This window comes from Lipomyces tetrasporus (assembly GCF_029532465.1).
Source record: "Lipomyces tetrasporus strain NRRL Y-64009 chromosome Unknown POJ06scaffold_6, whole genome shotgun sequence".
Classification (NCBI taxonomy): Eukaryota; Fungi; Ascomycota; class Lipomycetes; order Lipomycetales; family Lipomycetaceae; genus Lipomyces; species Lipomyces tetrasporus.
In genome coordinates, this window is record NW_026611601.1 from 341,240 (window position 1) to 358,764 (window position 17,525).

General features: G+C 49.5%; 5 protein-coding genes across 5 annotated transcripts; 1 reads left to right on the forward strand and 4 right to left on the reverse strand.

The window, feature by feature from the left end:
- Nucleotides 1–2,178: 2,178 nt before the first annotated feature.
- POJ06DRAFT_290896 (uncharacterized protein) lies at nucleotides 2,179–3,868 on the reverse strand (the record flags this gene model as incomplete). The annotated part of the gene is made up of 5 exons (XM_056190355.1): nucleotides 2,179–2,905; nucleotides 2,964–3,289; nucleotides 3,368–3,461; nucleotides 3,532–3,750; nucleotides 3,795–3,868. 5 exons carry the CDS (start codon nucleotides 3,866–3,868, stop codon nucleotides 2,623–2,625), a joined length of 996 nt encoding a protein of 331 aa, XP_056043092.1. The 3' UTR covers nucleotides 2,179–2,622.
- A 2,147-nt stretch (nucleotides 3,869–6,015) lies between these two features.
- On the reverse strand, nucleotides 6,016–8,710 carry POJ06DRAFT_290912 (uncharacterized protein; the record flags this gene model as incomplete). The annotated part of the gene is made up of 4 exons (XM_056190356.1): nucleotides 6,016–7,048; nucleotides 7,113–8,051; nucleotides 8,210–8,428; nucleotides 8,454–8,710. 4 exons carry the CDS (start codon nucleotides 8,708–8,710, stop codon nucleotides 6,277–6,279), a joined length of 2,187 nt encoding a protein of 728 aa, XP_056043093.1. The 3' UTR covers nucleotides 6,016–6,276.
- A 931-nt stretch (nucleotides 8,711–9,641) lies between these two features.
- POJ06DRAFT_113886 (P-loop containing nucleoside triphosphate hydrolase protein) lies at nucleotides 9,642–10,402 on the reverse strand. The gene has a single exon (XM_056184127.1). The coding sequence runs from the start codon at nucleotides 10,276–10,278 to the stop codon at nucleotides 9,676–9,678; it is 603 nt and encodes a 200-aa protein (XP_056043094.1). The 5' UTR covers nucleotides 10,279–10,402; the 3' UTR covers nucleotides 9,642–9,675.
- A 562-nt stretch (nucleotides 10,403–10,964) lies between these two features.
- POJ06DRAFT_113888 (uncharacterized protein) lies at nucleotides 10,965–13,077 on the forward strand. Its single transcript, XM_056184128.1, has one exon. It carries the CDS (start codon nucleotides 11,050–11,052, stop codon nucleotides 12,892–12,894), a length of 1,845 nt encoding a protein of 614 aa, XP_056043095.1. The 5' UTR covers nucleotides 10,965–11,049; the 3' UTR covers nucleotides 12,895–13,077.
- Nucleotides 13,078–13,451: 374 nt separating this feature from the next.
- On the reverse strand, nucleotides 13,452–17,400 carry POJ06DRAFT_254111 (DNA polymerase family B-domain-containing protein). The gene is made up of 7 exons (XM_056187727.1): nucleotides 17,157–17,400; nucleotides 16,650–17,089; nucleotides 16,527–16,598; nucleotides 16,213–16,471; nucleotides 14,696–16,158; nucleotides 14,195–14,645; nucleotides 13,452–14,140 (listed from the first exon to the last, which is right to left on the reverse strand). The coding sequence occupies exons 1-7, from the start codon at nucleotides 17,329–17,331 to the stop codon at nucleotides 13,767–13,769; spliced, it is 3,234 nt and encodes a 1,077-aa protein (XP_056043096.1). The 5' UTR covers nucleotides 17,332–17,400; the 3' UTR covers nucleotides 13,452–13,766.
- Nucleotides 17,401–17,525: the final 125 nt, after the last annotated feature.

Consider the following 17,525-nt stretch of genomic DNA (forward strand, 5'->3'; position numbering starts at 1 on the left):
CCGACAACATCTGACTAAGGGCTTACTCATCCTCAAGCCTTTCCCGCCGCCACGAACGTTTATCGCGCCTTGTTGTCAAGCCACCTCGCCTATCAAATGCCAAGTGGAATTCCTTCCACATTCCTGTCTTCGAGCGCTCATCAAACGGGCTTAACGTGAGCTTTCATTATGCTCGGAAACTGAATCCTATGAAAAAACCTGGCGGGCTAGGAATCCGATCAGTAGTTTCTAGAGTTATGCTCAGAGATAAGTCAGAACTCGGCCTTCAGTTGGATTTAACTCTAACCCTTAGTCTGGTCGGTCCTCCCTGCACGTCGACTTGGCAATCCAACCTGATAGCCCACACCAATAGCATTCCAACCTGACAATCCACACCAACAGTACCCAAGCTGTTCTATCGATCCAACTTATTCAGATCATTTATTGCTACACTGCTACGGGGTTTCGTAAGTATACTTTCGTAAGAACTCTGACTGCGAATGCAACGTAGCTGTGATGGCCGGACTGAACAGACTTCGAGAATATCCTACCGCTCGAGGCTCATTAGTTTATTTGAAGTGTTGTGGGTGCGTTCTACTACCACTGTTTGTTTGGGACAGACATTTGTGCTTAATTACCGTCGTGTGTCCTCCGAATGAATCTCGAAGAGATTCCACAACGAGTTAGGAACGTAACTTGAAAGCACCGGCGGCGCAGCTTGACAGTGCAGTAAGTCTTCTAGAAAACCGTAACATCAGGACCCGGTCAGCTTTCCCCGCCCTTGACCTTCCGCGAAGATTTATTGCAAGTGGTGACGCGGCTAGACAAGACGTGCTTCGTCAGGTCGACCAAATGCACGCTCGACACGAGTGCTACCTGCGACTTTTCCGTCCGCCGACTCGTATAAATCATTTACTTTTGATTTGCTAAAGACTGGGGAGCACACACAACAATACATATATGGATATCTTATCTTAAGGCAAAATGCCAACATATGTTGATAGTCTCTAATACTGCCGCCATAGAAAAGACCCTCTATCCACAATTGCCATCAATTCTTCACCGTGACGGTGCCCTGCTTATACGGACGTCCATCGCTATACGTACCATAGTCCATCATTGTCCAATTGCCAAAGCAAGCATATTGATATTCTGCTTTAGCCAGACTTTCCTTCTGCACATTCATGAACGTCGTCTGCTCACACCATCCATCATCGCGATACTTGCAGGCCTCAAAGCTAACATGGAGCGGAATGGTGCGCTGGTTCAGAATGAAATGTACATAATGTGTCTCTCCCGTGTCGCAAGCAAATGACCCTCTATCCGGGCCAAAAATTCTTCAACGCGGGCAATCCCGAAAGCACGCCCAGTTGGACTGAGGAAGCCTAGCGCGGCGGTAAAGGAGATGTCAAAATAATACGCGAATCCTATTTGACCGCGAGGGGATTGTCTGTCTTTATATGTTTATCGGCAATAGAAATGCTGATAAAATAAACATAGCTTTCAGCCATGCCACTATACTGATACTGATGACCAGATGAAGAATCGTATCAGTCCGATTTCTGTCGCTTCAAGATTCCTAGTTTTGCCAAAGTATGAGGATCACTTAAACGGCTTCGTCAATCACCATCTCAACGTTTCGCACGTGGGAAGAGACAACACAATGACAGCGGATTGATGAATTTTTGGCGAACAACCGTACATAAAGTTTTGGGGATACAATCCGAACGATACCTTTGTCTGCAGCTGTTGCAAACTCTTGACATCCTTCGACCGCATTTTTCCAGGATTGAGCGATAACCGCCGCGCTTGACGCTTGCCCTCGCAAAGGAGCTCGGTCCCGGCAAAACGGTCGTCACCTTCGCTAGAGACACGGGCCTTAAATACATGAATGGGACCCTACTGGCCAATACCTGAGATCAGTGTACTGATAGCAGGATCTGTCGCCCAGCATTTCTCCCGCCAGTCCAATCACTGGAGCAACTGGATTGGACAAGGGACGCCCTGTTTTCGCTCCCTAATTAAGACTTTGCTGGTACTGAAGACAGATTTATTGAACAAAGTAGCGCTAGATAATTCCGTGCGATGATCTGACCTAACACAGAGTGTGTACTATTAGCCTGAATGTCGCTGGTATCGACAGCTCCCTCCCATTAAACCCTGTATCAAAGTCGTCTTCACGTTTATCATCTCCTTATAATGCCCTCCGTATCATCTCCGGCTTCTTGAGATTTCATGGAGCGAGCTCTAACTGCCCGATGACCGTTCTGGTTACAGGCGAACATTAGTGAGCCCACCATAATCCTAATACCAATCCTGGGCCTAATGATTGTGCCAAGGTCTCCGTTGTGTAAGTGCCATAAATGTCTGCTGACATCGTGTTTGCTCCTTCTGGTCGAGGGATGACCCAGAATTTCTTTGTTAAGTCCGATGAAGTTATTGCTTTCTTTACTCACCGGGTGCTAAGCATGGTTTTCATTGTTGTTCTCTTCACAGTATAACTAGTTATATGATATGCTTTCAAAACCCTGAAACCCTACACTACATCCATGCCTCACGTGACCGGAACGCGTGCGGGCCGCCTCTATGTCCACAGTTGCAAAGCACTTACGCCGTCACTGATAATCTCTCTCGGAAGGCGACTCAAATAAATCCAGCGCGTTTCATTTCATTTTCGGTCCATTCCCAGAGAGCTTTCGCTAGCTCTTCATCCTTTCCCTGTTTAGTCGTTGTTCCCACCTTGGCTACCGGCACTAGATACGCCCCGCTCATCGCTCTTGTAAAGCGATCGCTCGCGATGGCGAATAATTGTGTATAAGCACCTTTTTCTGGCGGGACACTTATAGGAAGCACCTTCATCAAAGTCGTTACAATCGACGCTATAATGGCAAGCATCCTACTACCGTTGGCGTTCCGGATAAGATTGCTTTTTTTAATGTCAGCATACACCGGTCTTAGATGGGGTCATCCAGATTGAAACATACGTGTCTACCATCCCTGGATGTACGCTCGCGAACCATATTTCCCGCTCAGCATCATTTCCGTCAGCCGACGACGTTAGCAACCGATATCTTCTATCCAGCTCATTGACGTGTAGGATATTCGCCAGTTTAGAAGAACCGTATCGGGATAACGGGTTACCGTTTTTCTGATCAGTGTCCTGCAGATCAATCCCGTTCGAAGGAGCATTACCATGAGCGCTAGATGAGACGTTTACAACGCGCACGACTCCTGGCGCTGAGCTGGAGGCCGCTGCAAGAATGAGAGGCATCAAGAGCTGCGTTAAGAGCCAATGGGAGATATAGTTTATCTAAAGTAGTTGCAGTTAGCACTGAAGGTTCACTATCATCATATCATAATTGTAGAACTTTTGATAAACCTGGCATACCTGGAACTGAGATTCATAGCCGTCTACGGTCTTCTCAAAAGGAGTTGCCATGACACCGGCATTGTTGACGAGGCCGTGTAGACGTTTCTCCTTCCTACGTTCTAATCAGTGCTGTTGCCACAATCTGAAAAATCACGCAAAAAGCCGTTTTACTTATTACTTACTTGCAAAGCTCGTGTGCCGCCGAGACAATACTCTTGAGATTCATATTGTCCATCTTCAACAAGTGCACATCTGCATCCGGAACCGTCACCTTGATCTCTTTGATGGCAGCGCTACCTTTGGCTTCCGACCTTGAACCAAGGTAGACCGTTGCATGATGCGCTGCAAGTTGGAGGACAGTGTGGTAACCACTATTCAACGGGTTCAGCTTAGCAATCGTCCTCCGATTACATTGATTAGAAGCACTTGGTTTAGATGCACATACAGTCCCGCATTTCCCCCTGTCACGAGGTATACCCTCCCACGAAGGTCAGGGAGTGATTCTGGGGTAAAAGACATTTGGCGCTGGCTGATCTCACTTCTGGAGATGATGGTTATAAGGCGATTTATGTATCATGGCATTGGATCACACTCTATTCCCGAGGATACTCCCTGCCCTGGCCGAGGTTGGTGCACAACAAGCGGGAGTCATGCTGACAACACGGCTGAAGCGAGTCTTGCATATCACGCTAGAGCTGGGCTGGGTTACAGCTTCGATTAGCGACCACTACCATTCGCTATGTGCCACGCCCCCTAAACCTGTCAATCTTTAAATAGTTGAATAAATCAGCCGTACCACTCCTCCTCGAGGTAAGGTTTGGCCAAGAGAGGAATTTAGCCCCTATTCGGACCTAGGCAAAAGATAAAGCTACACTCCCCCATAAGGGTCAAAGAATCTTCACAAAATAGTCACAGCCAATTAAACTCTAAGTCAGCATTTTCGTTGCTGACATCCAAAAACAAAGTCCAAGTCGCTAGCAAATACGGTTTATCTAAATGCTGACGTTGGACATGAATTTTCGCTGACAGGCTAGACAATGCTGGCACGTCAGCTTAGGGCTGCGATACTTTAACTTCAGGAGTCAGTCAGACCCGTCATCGGTTCTGGGTTACTAAAAGCTACACCCCGTCCTCTTTAGGGAAAGTTTAATCACGTGACGCGCTAAAAATAGGGTAACTTCTCGTCTCTGTGGTGATACCATTTTTTATCTTTGCAGCTTCATAAACCATCAGTTTAACTAAACATAAATTACAAATTGACATCAAGCTTCCCCCTTCCACGGCTTGAACCTCTACCGGATGAGACATTCCTCGACCTTGCGGCCGGCCTACGCCTCAGAAACTTCACTTCCTTTACGTACGACTTGCAGAACCACTTGCTCCTGCAAGCTTGAGGAGAGAAGACCACAAAAATGGCAGCCGGCACATTTAGTTACAACTCGAGGCCGTTGACTGCGCGGAAATGAGATCTCGGAGGGTTTGCGTGCAGAAATTGGTAGCGTAGGATCGTTATTTCTCTGACGGTCTTCCAGCGGCAACTGCTGCTCGTCAATGGCCTGTTCATGATATGAACTTACACCTATAGTTTGGCAACACTCTCCTAACTCTCAGCCTTTTGCCCCGTCATGGCCTATACCTGTTGGTCCAAATTGAGCCAATGGTCCCACCCTCACACTCGTTATCCATTGAAATACTCCATTCCTTTCAATCATCCGCACCTCCCCGCACCTCCACGCACCCGGAAACTCCGCAGACATGCTCCTCACGTAAGCGCAAATCGTAAAGCCACGATGTTCGTGCAAGGGTGAGCTCGATCTCTGTTCTTGCCAAATCCTTGGCGACGCAGGAGTGAGCAGGACCTCGCCCGAAGGCTGATGGAGCAGAAAGCTGACCTGGCCACGGTTATAGATTTTGAATCCGCGTTTTCTTTAACATGTCGTTCAGTTTTACCGTCCTTAGGAACGACCGAGCGACGGGTTTGTAATGTAAACGGGTATGGAAAATACGCTCTGTTGTGGTCAAGAGCGTAGATCGAGGTGCCAAATGTAACACCCTCACCGAAGTGGTTGCTACCCGCTGTTGAACAACCCGGAAGCACGTGGCGCTGTGGAATGCCCGTTACCGGTGGGTCAATGCGCAAAGCCTCGTCAATGGGGGCCCGGAAGTAGTTGCAGGATGTAAAGGCGTGGCAGGGAGATCGGATGATGAGTTTTCACCAGGCGCTCACGAGTCTCGCGAACGGAAAAGGCTGGGTGCCGGGTGTCTGGTCGTACAGAGTTTTCTTTATTGGTGACAAACCTTGTGTCCATTGTAGACTTCACGCTGGTGCAAAGTTGGTCGACAAATCGGCCGGACAGTGCTGTCAACGAAGCCGAAACAGTTGTCAAGTGCAGCTCCCTTACGATGCACCGCATCCGCGCAGATTCGGAAGAAGGCTTCGTTGAGGTGCACGTCACAGCATACTATCCAAAGAAAATCCGGAGGGGGATATCAAGTTCACGCGGTCGTCGGCTTCGCGGGTTAAGATCGAATGAGGAGTTCGGAGTGATTCGCGTCGCTCAATCAAAACCGGTTAAAATGACCAAGAGGGCCGCGATCGCGTCTTGCACTAAAGTCCTGTGTGATAAGTAGAGCCGCATATGGTAACGATCAATCACTGTGTGAGAGCCTACTTGAGATGGCGAGGTAATCTCGGAAAGTCGATTGCAAACAAGTTATAGGGAGAAAGCACGCGACACGCGACAAGTGCAAACATCATATGTACACAGACGTGTATCCTATTGGTTTAGGTTTGAGTCTATTTGTGCCTTAATTAAATTTGCGGCGTAAAAATTAGTAAAATTATTGATAAGTTAACTTATGCGAAACTTTTTTCTCAAATTTCCGCCATCATTAGGCCAACGGTAATTTCGGGTAACCATGGCCACTTACGCTCGCGGGTCCCACGCCTCATCCACGTCCTTCAGTAACCCTAAGCAAGCCAGTCCCGGCGCCTCAAGGATATCTGCCAAGCTTACTAGTTTGAATGAAGCATCGACGCTCGTACTCCCGTCTGGGAGCTGGTTAGCATCGTCGTGGACCACGACGAGACCGTGCGGAAAGTCATCCCCAAGCGCGTTCCCGACGGCCGCTAGCCCGTCCGTGTTGCTGACGGCGTCGACGCTGCCGTCTTCGGACTCAACTATGGTGAAGGTCGCGACGTACTCGTGCGGCGGAGCGCGCCGATAGATGACGTACGCGCTAACGCCCTGGCAGGAGACGAGGATGAAGCCAGTGTCTAGTGTCTTGCCCGGGACAAGTGTGACGCCTTCGACATCTGCTGAGAGATGGCCGTCGCCGATGTGGCCGACTAGGTAACCTTCGGAGGACCCCTCTGGCTCGGCGTCGTACCGCCAGAGACCGTACGGCTCCTCGCCGACGAAGATGCGGGAATTCTTGTCATCAACTACGCAGCCCTCGACCTGGCCGCCGGAACCGCCGGTGAAGGAGCGGACTAAGGTCGTCGCCAGCGTGCCATTCGCCGTCGCGGTCAACTCATACTGCAGGTACTCTGCTGACTTTGCGTTGACGAACAGGTACTGCTTGCCCGTGCGCGGCGAGCGGTAGGCGCACGAGCCGTAGACGGTGAAGTCAGGCTGGGTGGGTTGCGAGCCGCCGGGGATGTTGGAGAGGAGGCCGTTATGGTCGATCTCAAAGAGGCTTTAAAGTTGGCAGAGCGTCAGGACATCGGTTCTACTGATTGCACAAAGTCAAGAGGACATACCAGAGGGTGTCATCGTCGCGACAGGCGGCGTAAGCCAGATCGACGGTGCGGTTTCCGGCCTTGAATCCGTAAATTACATCGACGTTGTTGGGCTCGCCGGCGTCCAGGTGCTGCAGCAGCTTGCCGGTGAGGTCGAAGACGGCCAACCCAGCGCCCTCTTCAGACTTTGTCGTCGTGATGACCCTCGACCTGTCCGCGCTGACTGGCGAGATCCAGATGGCCGGGTCGTGGCCGTCTGCCCCGTTGCCGTCCGTCTCGTACTTGGGCTCGACGCGGACGAATGCGCAGTCCGGCCCGGCCCAGGAGCTGTCGCACGCGCATTCATTGGGTCCGACGCACCTCCCGTTACCTGAACAGTCGTTGCGGCAGGTGAACTGCTCGCACTTTGGACCGGCAAATCCGGCGAAGCACGAGAGCCTCGAACCGTGCTGCCCTTTGACGCTGAAGCCGTTCTGTAGTACTCCCGGTACTGGATGAGACGGACCCTTGATTGAGCGCGTGCTGTATCTACTATTGAGGGCCAAGCCCAAATCATCGAATGGCTGTTTGAGAGAGCTGATGCCGTAAGACGCTCCAGAATCGCTTTCGATGGCGTAGGCCAGAACGCCTCTCCCATACTGTCTGGACTTGGCCTGGTAGATGGACAGCCCCTGTATTTCGATGTCCTCAGCGCCTGTGAGCTGCATCAGTCCGAGGAGCTCCATCTGGGGTGTATAAACGGCAACAGTATCTGTTTGCGCCACGAGCAGGTACTCAGAGCAGCGTGAGATGACATAGCTGGCCAGGCCGGTGATTGCATCGGCAGCCTGTCCCAGGATTTTGATGTCTGGTGCGGAAGTCGACTCGGCGGCGTCAAAGGCGTAGACGGCATTGTCTTCGCCCGCAAAGTAGATGACATCTGCGAATGGAGACACGGCGCACGAGCTGGCCTCTAGGGCGCTGAGAAAGTTTGGATCTAGCAGACGTTAGGAACCAGGCGCCCACACTATCGTTCCCCAATACGAGTCCTCTTATCCTTGCCGGCCTTTTTGGCCTGTCACAATGGCAGACATACCTCAACTATCTCAGGATAGCAGCCTTTCTTCCGAACCAAGAACTAAATGATCTGCCCCTTGCCGAAGAGATAGAAGAACTGCCTCCCACTGCGCTGGCTCTTCCACGTGCACAGTGCCGACCAGTCGCCAAGGACTTTCTTGCGCGCCTCGTAGATCTCTTTTAAACCGTCGCCGACGTCGAAGACGCGGATGACCGAGTCCGGCGAGGCAAGCGACACGACAAGTCCATCCCGCCGACGTCGAAAAGCGGGGCAACGACTTCTGAGCGGCCGGGAGTGCGCCTCACCTTCTCACCAGCAGAGCAGTCGTGGAGCTGAGCAGGTCCCATGCGCGGAAGCCGCCCGTAGCGGCCGAGCCGTCATTTCCGAGCAGCAGAGAGTCTTCTGGATTTCTGCCGTAGTAGATGGCCGCGCTATCGGACTCGATCTCCGGCGTAAGGGCGGAAATGGAGATATCGGTGACTGGGACGACGGCCAAGGCACGTGCAGCAACAGTGAGGATGAGTGCGGCGCGCGGCGCGATGATGGACGACGACAGCCGCATTGCGCTTGGAAGAACGAAGACAAGAACGGGTGGTATTGCAGCGATCTGACAGGAACCGTTGGGATCATATAGCTATCTTACCGCAAGCAGAGAAAAAGATAAAGATGGTTCTTCCTCTGAATCTATCTGCTTCGACGGCGTAAAGCAGGGATTGACGCCATCTCGTGGCTCGTAGGAAGGCCGTTATTGGCCCTGTAGACTAAAAAGATCGCCAAGGCGATTTGAGTGGCCTATTCCAACCTGGCCAAGACCAGCAAGACCAGCGATGCCCGCAGCCAATCGAACAAGCATGTGCGTGAGAGGAAGAGGTAAAAGCCAAGGGTGTGACGGAATGCAGGACGATGTGTGACTTTGAGATGCGGATGATTTTGTTCGTGTGCAGTCTCAACTTTTGTCACTGAACTCGGTTGCATCGAGGCTTCATACTAGTTAAGGAGATGCAAAGTTCTGATCGTCGGGCAGGTCGGAGCGGTCACTGCAATTGACCGATTTAGGAATGACAATGGCGTCGGCGTCGTCGGTGTTGATGGACAGGACCGTTGCCTGTAATCTTGGAGAACGGCTCCTCCCGAGGGGCAGAAGAGTTAGAGTTGGCAGGTTTGTTCCACGCTCCTGCTCGCCGTCTAGGGCAACAGAAAAATAAACAACCCCGAACCGTCATCCCACAAATGTCCATACAACGTTCGTTCCGCCAACTAGAAGTGAAAATGCTATTAAACAATATTCTGATCTGTCATCTTGAGTTAAAGGCCGAGGTTGACAACACTCAGAACTTTTGTAACACATCTTACGTCCAACTGTCATGGTTACTTCAATTTATCATCCAAAATTTCACCACACTCATTCACAATTATACAATAGCTTGTACAATAGCTTCTAGACATTTCTGCAATTGATCATCTGAAGTTACTTAGTAAATTTTGCGCGCCAGATCCTATCAGAATTTCCTAGTTTTATTTTCGCTTTCATATCTCTTCAGTCCACGCAAACTCGCCCAACGACAGATTCTCTTTCATAAATTTCACGGTCGTTAGCATCAATTCATCAATTGGTCGAGCCGAATCCAATCTAAGAACAGGACAAGGTCGCTCGGAAAGCCACTTTTCGTGAACAGCAAGGGATACATTAGTTGGTCTTCCCACCTTGTCTGGTGGTGATGGACTTAAGGAATCGTAGCTCTTTGCCCAAAGAAGGAAGCCAGCACTGTGTTCAAACCGGTCGCCTCCCTCCAGAATCCTGTCGCCATATCGCTCGATCTCTCGGACTCTTAGTCGCTCCATTCGAACATTTGGATCCAGCTGCAAGAATATTACCAGGTCATACAGTGGTTCAATAGAGGCTGCCCAAGGCAATGCTACGCCAGAGAAGACCCAGCTCTCAGGCTCGTTTAAACGATCACGCAGAACTTCTTCCCGAGCAATTGATGACCGTCGCTTCGTGAATTTCTTCTCGGTCGGCTCCCAAAAGATGTCGTCAGCATCCTCGTGCTTGACATTCAGGTAAGCAGAGAGCGCATTCCCTAGTGTGGTCTTCCCAGAGCCTGAGGCCCCCAAAATATAGATATGCATAACGTTATCAGCCTGGGATTCGAATACGACGTAGGCGTTGGCTATGGGACAAGTAGATTAGCACTCGATAACTTTCGATAACTTCAATCGATAGCCCCCCTGACTCGCACAACCGGGTAAATTAGGTACTGTCTGCCCGACGAATCTTATCAGTCAGCCGCCTCATATCAGCCCGAGGTTTCTTCACTGCAAAATTTTGGCCCTCGACACTCGTCCTACGGTACATAGCCTGGTTCTACGCTCTAATAGGGATATGTCCGTCTAAGGAGTCGTCAAGACACGCGGTGCTATTCCAATCTAGCTATCTACATGTTTATTATTGTCAGCGCGCTAACTCGAGGTTTGTCTTACGATGTTTAAGTTCAATTTCGATAGATTGTATGTTGCTGGACCACATCAATTCTTCTTTTACCGACTATTGCCGAGCATATTTCTGTCCGATGGACGGAACAGGACAGTAACGGTATTAGGACTAGTATCGCTTATCTTGCCCATTTGGCTGACTGGCTACTTACGTTTAACTTCCATCATACCGCGCCGTACGGAGAGCCGCATGGGGACTAGGGCTACCAAAAGAAGCTTGAGATCCGAGCTGGTATGAGCAAATCCGAGGGGATAAATCCGAGTGCCAAATCCGCATAATTACGTTTAGGTATGCCCGATGCGAATAACTCTCTCGTCATTCATGAACGAATATATGAAGACAGACTGGCGACTGGATAATCAAACAATTGTCCAAAACTCCAGTCGCCGGGAATCATAACAGATCAAATGCAGCGGGCGGCCAATGAGGAACCTCCGCCTTATGGGAACTTATACAGTGCGAATCAGCAACCGCATGTAGCTTCAGTCTCCCAACGACCTACGCATAATGGCGTCCCCGCTTTCTACGGGCAAGGATACCAGTATCGTTCCGGTAACAGCGCTGAAATTTATGTACAGAACCCTGGTACACTCGGAGCTAGCCAGGGACAGTATTTCCAGACATCGTGTCAAGCAGCCTTTCAGCCATGGGACCGAAATTCGCCTGGAATGTCGGACCACTATCCTAGGCAGGGACAGTATTATCGTGCACCGGGTCGCGCATACTTTCAACCCAATGACCAAAACTCGCCTCGGATGCCTAGTTTCTACGATGCGTCTGCTCAAAGTTCAGCTTACGATGTAGCTCCAGCAGCGCACCAACATCTGGAAGGTCACGCTCATCCGTCTTTCTATGGCGGTGGATACCAGAATCGTGGCAGCAACCGCATTGAATCCTATGCGAGCAATCCTGGTACTGTTTATGGAGATAGTAAGGGACAGTCTGATCATACACAGAAGATCGCATACAGTCAGAGGTATGAACGAGATTCGCCTCAGTTGCGAGACTATTACGATGCCACTTCTCAGGGTTCCGCTTTCAGTGAGAGCAGCAGTGCGAGAGGAACGCTTCACCAAGCCAGTAACGAAAAGAATCACAGGTATGCGAACCAAATAGAATTTGGTGATGATGCTGGTGTGATATCGACGGGACAGTATTTGAATAATCCTGTACGGGGATCCACAGATCACCGTTTTGGAACAGCCGCCCCAGAAGATCTGTTGGACGCTTCTGATGACGATGCATCTATGGCGGAAGCTTTGCATCTTCATGTTCATACTCCACCTTCGCATGATGCTATTCCACCGTTAAGAATGCCAATAGCCGTGCCACAAATGATGGCCGGTACCGGAGTTCCATTCTCTAGGGCATATTCTTCGGAGTTGGAACCTCATGGCATTTCCTGTGTGGAGTTTCTTGAGTTTGTCGATAAGCTTAATGTCGTGTCAACTGCCAATCCTCCTCTTCAAGTGCTAGATCTCGTTGGTGGTGTCTTGGGTATGGTGCCACATTCTTGGGCTCAGGTTGCTGGTGCTGCCACGCAAGCAGTGGCCAAGATTGGAATCTATGCTGTAAGCAAAGGTAGAACGGATCAGTTTGTGAAGCAAGCCAACCGTGAACTTTTTGGGCCGCGACGATTGAAAGTTCAATTATGCACCACATCTGCATTGGGGAAGGTTCTTGGATTACCGGCTGATGAGCCATTCTTTGCCCCTTTGAGTGACTTGAATAAGGACCAACCTGTGAATGAAAGACGTTTGGCAGCATTGGAGGGCTACATTAGCCCACTGACTTTCCAAGTCCCTCCACCTTCTCCACAATCTTCAGCCCTTGCAAGGTTATCCGAGAAGCAGGTCAAGCGGCAGCTCAAGAAGTCGGAGAATAAGCTTGCGAAAGGCCGCGAAAAGGCTCCAAAGAAAAAGCCTGGAGAGAATCCGAAAAGCCTACGCGAGTATGAAAAGGAAATGAGGAAGCTAAATAAAGAGATCGATAAAGTGAATCGCAAAGCTGAAAAGGAAATCGCAAAGAAGAGTAAAGAAACAGAAAAAGATGAACGAAAATGGATCAAGGAAGTGGAAAAAGCTAGAAAAGAGCAGGAGAAAGAGTTGAGAAAAATTAATAACGAGATGGATAAGTTGGGACGTGAAACTGAGAAAGAACGATCGAAGGAGCGGAAAGATTTCGAAAAGGAAGACAAAGAGATTAAGGCTTTCAAGAAGATCTTCTGGATTGTCGTGGTTAATTTAGAATAGAGGCGTGTGCTCATTGTTACGCAGAATGTACATTGAATGGTTGTAACAGCCTTGACTATAGATTTTAAATTTACCTTAGCCAATTTTAAGCGTGTCCCTGATTCACGTTGAGAACGACTCCTACTGATAGAGCAATGAGCCGCATAACTTGCGGCCAACTTTAGCCTCTTAACCGACGGGAGCAAGTGGAAGTCGTCTACAATCGTCACATCAGACAGAACAACACCCGGTTTTCGATCCAAGGCTACATACATTTCATAAAATGGCTGCAACCTCACGGGGGCAGAGCACTAGGATCTCTGGCGATCATGGTCAGTTGTGTCCGCCGCTTCCCAAATGACTTCGTTTTTACAAGGACCGTTTGTCAATCTAAGTCCTTGTGCCGTAGGTCATTTGTTGTAAATATCTACTTTCCAGTTAATCGGATTCTTTGCTTAAAATTGTTTTCTGCACAATCAATATCCTAATACATTTCAACTCTTCGTAACACTGTGTGTACGTGCGCATATGGACTTAGCCAGCCCTGTCAGCGTTGGTAGGACGCTATTGATCATGTATTGCTGCATCTTCAAATTTATATATTGCATATTTTGTCTACCCAATATCAATTATGATTATAGACCAAAAAAAGATACTCCGAGCTATACTCAAAGCTCAGTTTCCTGAGTCTTGCAAACAAATGCTTATAGAACCCACAAATCTAGCCATGCAACTCTAAAGTATCATTATTCAAGTCAAACGAATGACAGGACAAAGCAACTGAACATAATCATACATCTAAACTAACTAATATACACAATGCCCGAGCAATACTGACATGCACCGTGATACACGCAGTCCAACTAACGTCCTAAGTAGATCCGAGTTCACCCCTACCACGCGGTATTGTCAAACCTCGCTAACTGATACGTGGCATCCGTCATATCTTTCTGAGACTTTTTCCGCATATAAAAGATCGCACAATCCTTGCTCGTGCATATGACATCTTGATGCAAGCTACCCTGGCATCTCTGACACTGCGTCCACAATCGGGCGAACTTTGTCTCGAGCTGGTTGACGGACTCGATCTGTTTCTGGTAGAGCTCCGGAGCACGCGGCATGCAGTTTTTGCATAACGCGCCTTTGGCGTAGACGCCTGTGAGTGGAGTACGGCATCCCATACAGACTTCGGTCTTGACAGCGAATTTCATGAGACCGCCGACTGCCGGCGCTGCAACTGAAATGGTTCGCGTGTGTTCACCGGTCACTATGCAGGCAGTTAGTATTCTATGCTATAACTCATGTGGCCGGTGGTACATACACAGTAGTTGAGCCTTACGGGCACCCAGAATAGGTTCGAAAATACGCTGCAGAGGATTTGCCAGCTGATTGTCGAGATAGTATTTCGTGTCGATCGGCAAATTGTTGTCGAGCACATAGAGGGGATCCTCCGACCGTTCGTAATTCTTATCGTTCCTCGCACCTTTGATAATCACGTACGCGACCCGGTCGCCCAATGTAGGTGCAGACCCGGCATCTCGTTTTCGCATGCGCTCTGCAAGTTCGACGTGCGCCTGTTTAGCAGCGTAATCTGATTTCGACAGCGCTTTTGTGATAACGAGAAGCGACATATCGATCTTGTTCTGAAGCAAATCTGAGATGATTTTCTTGACGAATTCTTGAGCGCCGTCGACGTCCCGGTCATGTAGAATCATTTTCAGGACAGTTTCAATAACGTTCTGAACTAGTCTGCAGTTATCCCGCCGGACCGTCTACTCTCGTTAGCCATGACTCGACAACCGCATCTGACGGGATACGTTACCTCAATACCCTTCGTATCCATCTTATCAGGTTTCTCGGGTTTCGTCCAGTACATTCCAGCATACCGCTTCTTGTTGATCAGCAGATACGGATAATACACTTTCTCGAACTCTAACTTGATTGGTTTCACAAATATCTGAGACACCAAATCCGCAGCAATCTGGCCAAGGCGCATACACTCTCGCAAATCGTCTGGCCCGAATTTGATCATGACGGAATCTGTATCACCGTATATAACCTGCGAGTCATGTGAGTACCCGTTCGCGATGGTGTACGTCTTTTCGACCTGCTCCTTTGTCTGCTCAATCATCTGCCGGCCATAGGCGGTAACAGATGACGAAATTGCCAGACATGGCAACTTTCCGATTGTGGCACCCGTGAAACCATAGACCGAATTAGCGGATACTTTTAATGCCAGCTGACGGCCGTCAAGCACAGCTCGCTTGAACGGATCTGTCTCTTTCTTCAAATCCGCCTTGGCGCGCTTTCGTGCGCCCAGTAGCTCCTCAAGGACTACTGGTAGGACACCCTTCCGTTTATGTGCTTTGACGAAACAATCACCGTTGGGCGTTAAGATGTAGTCCACGTCCTTCTGTAACTTATGAATCTCGATTTGCTGGCGAGAGAGTAATGTCGTGTAACAAAGGTTGTGGGCCATCATAATGCTAGGATATAAACTGGAGAAATCGAGCGTCGCGATCGGGACGTCATAGTAGCCGCGGAGAGGCTCGATAACAGTGGCACCCTCATACTGCTCGTCGCTCGAGCCTTCTTGCTTGAGATTCGGAATGACAATGTCTAATTCAAACGCCTTGCGGAAGAGCTGGGAAACTACTTTGATTTGCTGACCGCGCGAGAGCAAGAAACTGAAGGGAACGCCAGTCACACGCGCCATTTCGGTGTAATTAATCAGCGACATGAGCTTTTCCATTAGCCGCATCGGGAGATACGCATCTTTCAAGCAGTACACGGCCAGGCGGCGTCGAGACTCTGGCGTCCCGTTCTGCAGGTCTGTAATGATGGAGTGGTGCACGTCTTCCTTCTGTTCGTTCAGAAACTCGGTACTTACGGAGTTCAGAGTGTAGCTTCGGAGCTTAAAGTCGCGCTGGATCAGCTGCAGCAAGTCAAACTGTAATCGACCTTCAATGTTAATAATCTTGGATTCTCTGGTGCCGTAAGCCTTAGACGAGAATGTCGAATCCTTCATTTCTTGGCGAATGTTGGTGAGTCGACCAAAATAGGGAAAGTCCGACAATTTGAGAGCCTTAGCTCTGTCGAGAAGATAGGGAAGATCAAAATTAACAAAATTGTAGCCAATGATTACGTCCGGATCAACTTCTCTCACGAAATCTCGCCATCGCGTTAAAAGATCTTTCTCGTTCATGTTTTCGATAATCTGGGTTCCGACGATCTGCGAACATGTATCCAACGTAAACACGTTCCGCACAAAAGGCTTCGCGTCGCCTTTGTATTCAGTGTCAGTATATCTATCCGAGGGAGTGCAACAAAATTGCGTACCATGACGTGTCACGACATTCGCGATCTGGATGATGGGATCCGTCTCCGGTTCCGGAAAAATTCCCTTTCTACCCGCACACTCAATATCGAAACTGAGGATCCTCAGTGGCGCCATCTTGAGCCATTCGCCTTCGGATGGATGCGATATTACGTCCTCGAACGGAATCGAAATTTCCAGTTGGCAGGACGAGACCTTCAGATAAGATGGAACAACATGATATCGGCCCGGTGGCAGTGTCACCCATGACATGCCCGACATCTACGAAAACGTGTTAACATTCGAGGCGTTTGCGCATCTGGACCGCTAAACGTACATGGCAATCCACCAGTGCCCGCAAAACGTAGGGAATATTATCAAACGTCTGAATCGGGAACGGAAAGAATTTCTAAACCGGAATTAGCATCGCAACAGGAAATACTAGTACAGCGGCTGATACCTCATGATTCAAATCCCCGCGGTCGCAATTGATCTCTCCGCGCTCAAACGCGCCTCGGATCCGGTTAATATGCTTTGGATCCTGCACGACGATCTTGATGAACGGAGATTTGCTATCGCCGGAATATCCCCAAATGCTTTGTCGCAGCGCCAACTCTAGCTTCTCCACAGCCTTTGGGAAGTTCGAGTCGAAATAGCCCTCCAGTCGATCCAGGTTGTCCCGCGTGAATCCCATCGGCGCCGGCACGTAGAAGTAATGATAAAACCCGGTCATATTACACAAAACCGAGTGTCCTTTCTCCGTGACGCCAAACAGTCGGACCACAGAAGCACCATTATACATTGATTCTTCGGCTTCGATCTGCTGGAACACGATCGGCGTTGTGGACGGGTCGAATCGCTCTAACGTCGGACGCGCCCATTTCTGATCAAGTTCGGCAGCTGCTCAGCGTGTCAGTTAAATGCTCCAAGCGCTCGGCTAAAATAAAACAAAATAGGGAAAGCATACATCCTTGAAGACCTTCAATTTCCTGGGTAAGTCTGCCGAGATCCTCCTCGAAACTGCTTGGCTTGTTCCGTTGGTTCATCGATCCGGCCCCGTACCGCGCACGTTTTGGATCCACAGCTGGCCTTGGTATGTTTGTGAAATCTGTAAGCGGGTTGTTCCGCGTCACAGAAGTCATTATTTCCTGTCCAAACTGTGCTTGTGGTTGTTCGAGTTGTAAAATCGATTTGAGTGCAGGAAGAAGGCAATTGCGCAGCTATATATCACGTTCGTCAAGACGCGACTGGCCCATGACTTGCAATTAAACGCGTGACAGGCGCGCAGTGTGGCTTACTAATTGGTAAGGGTATTGTGTCACGATGGCGACTGGGT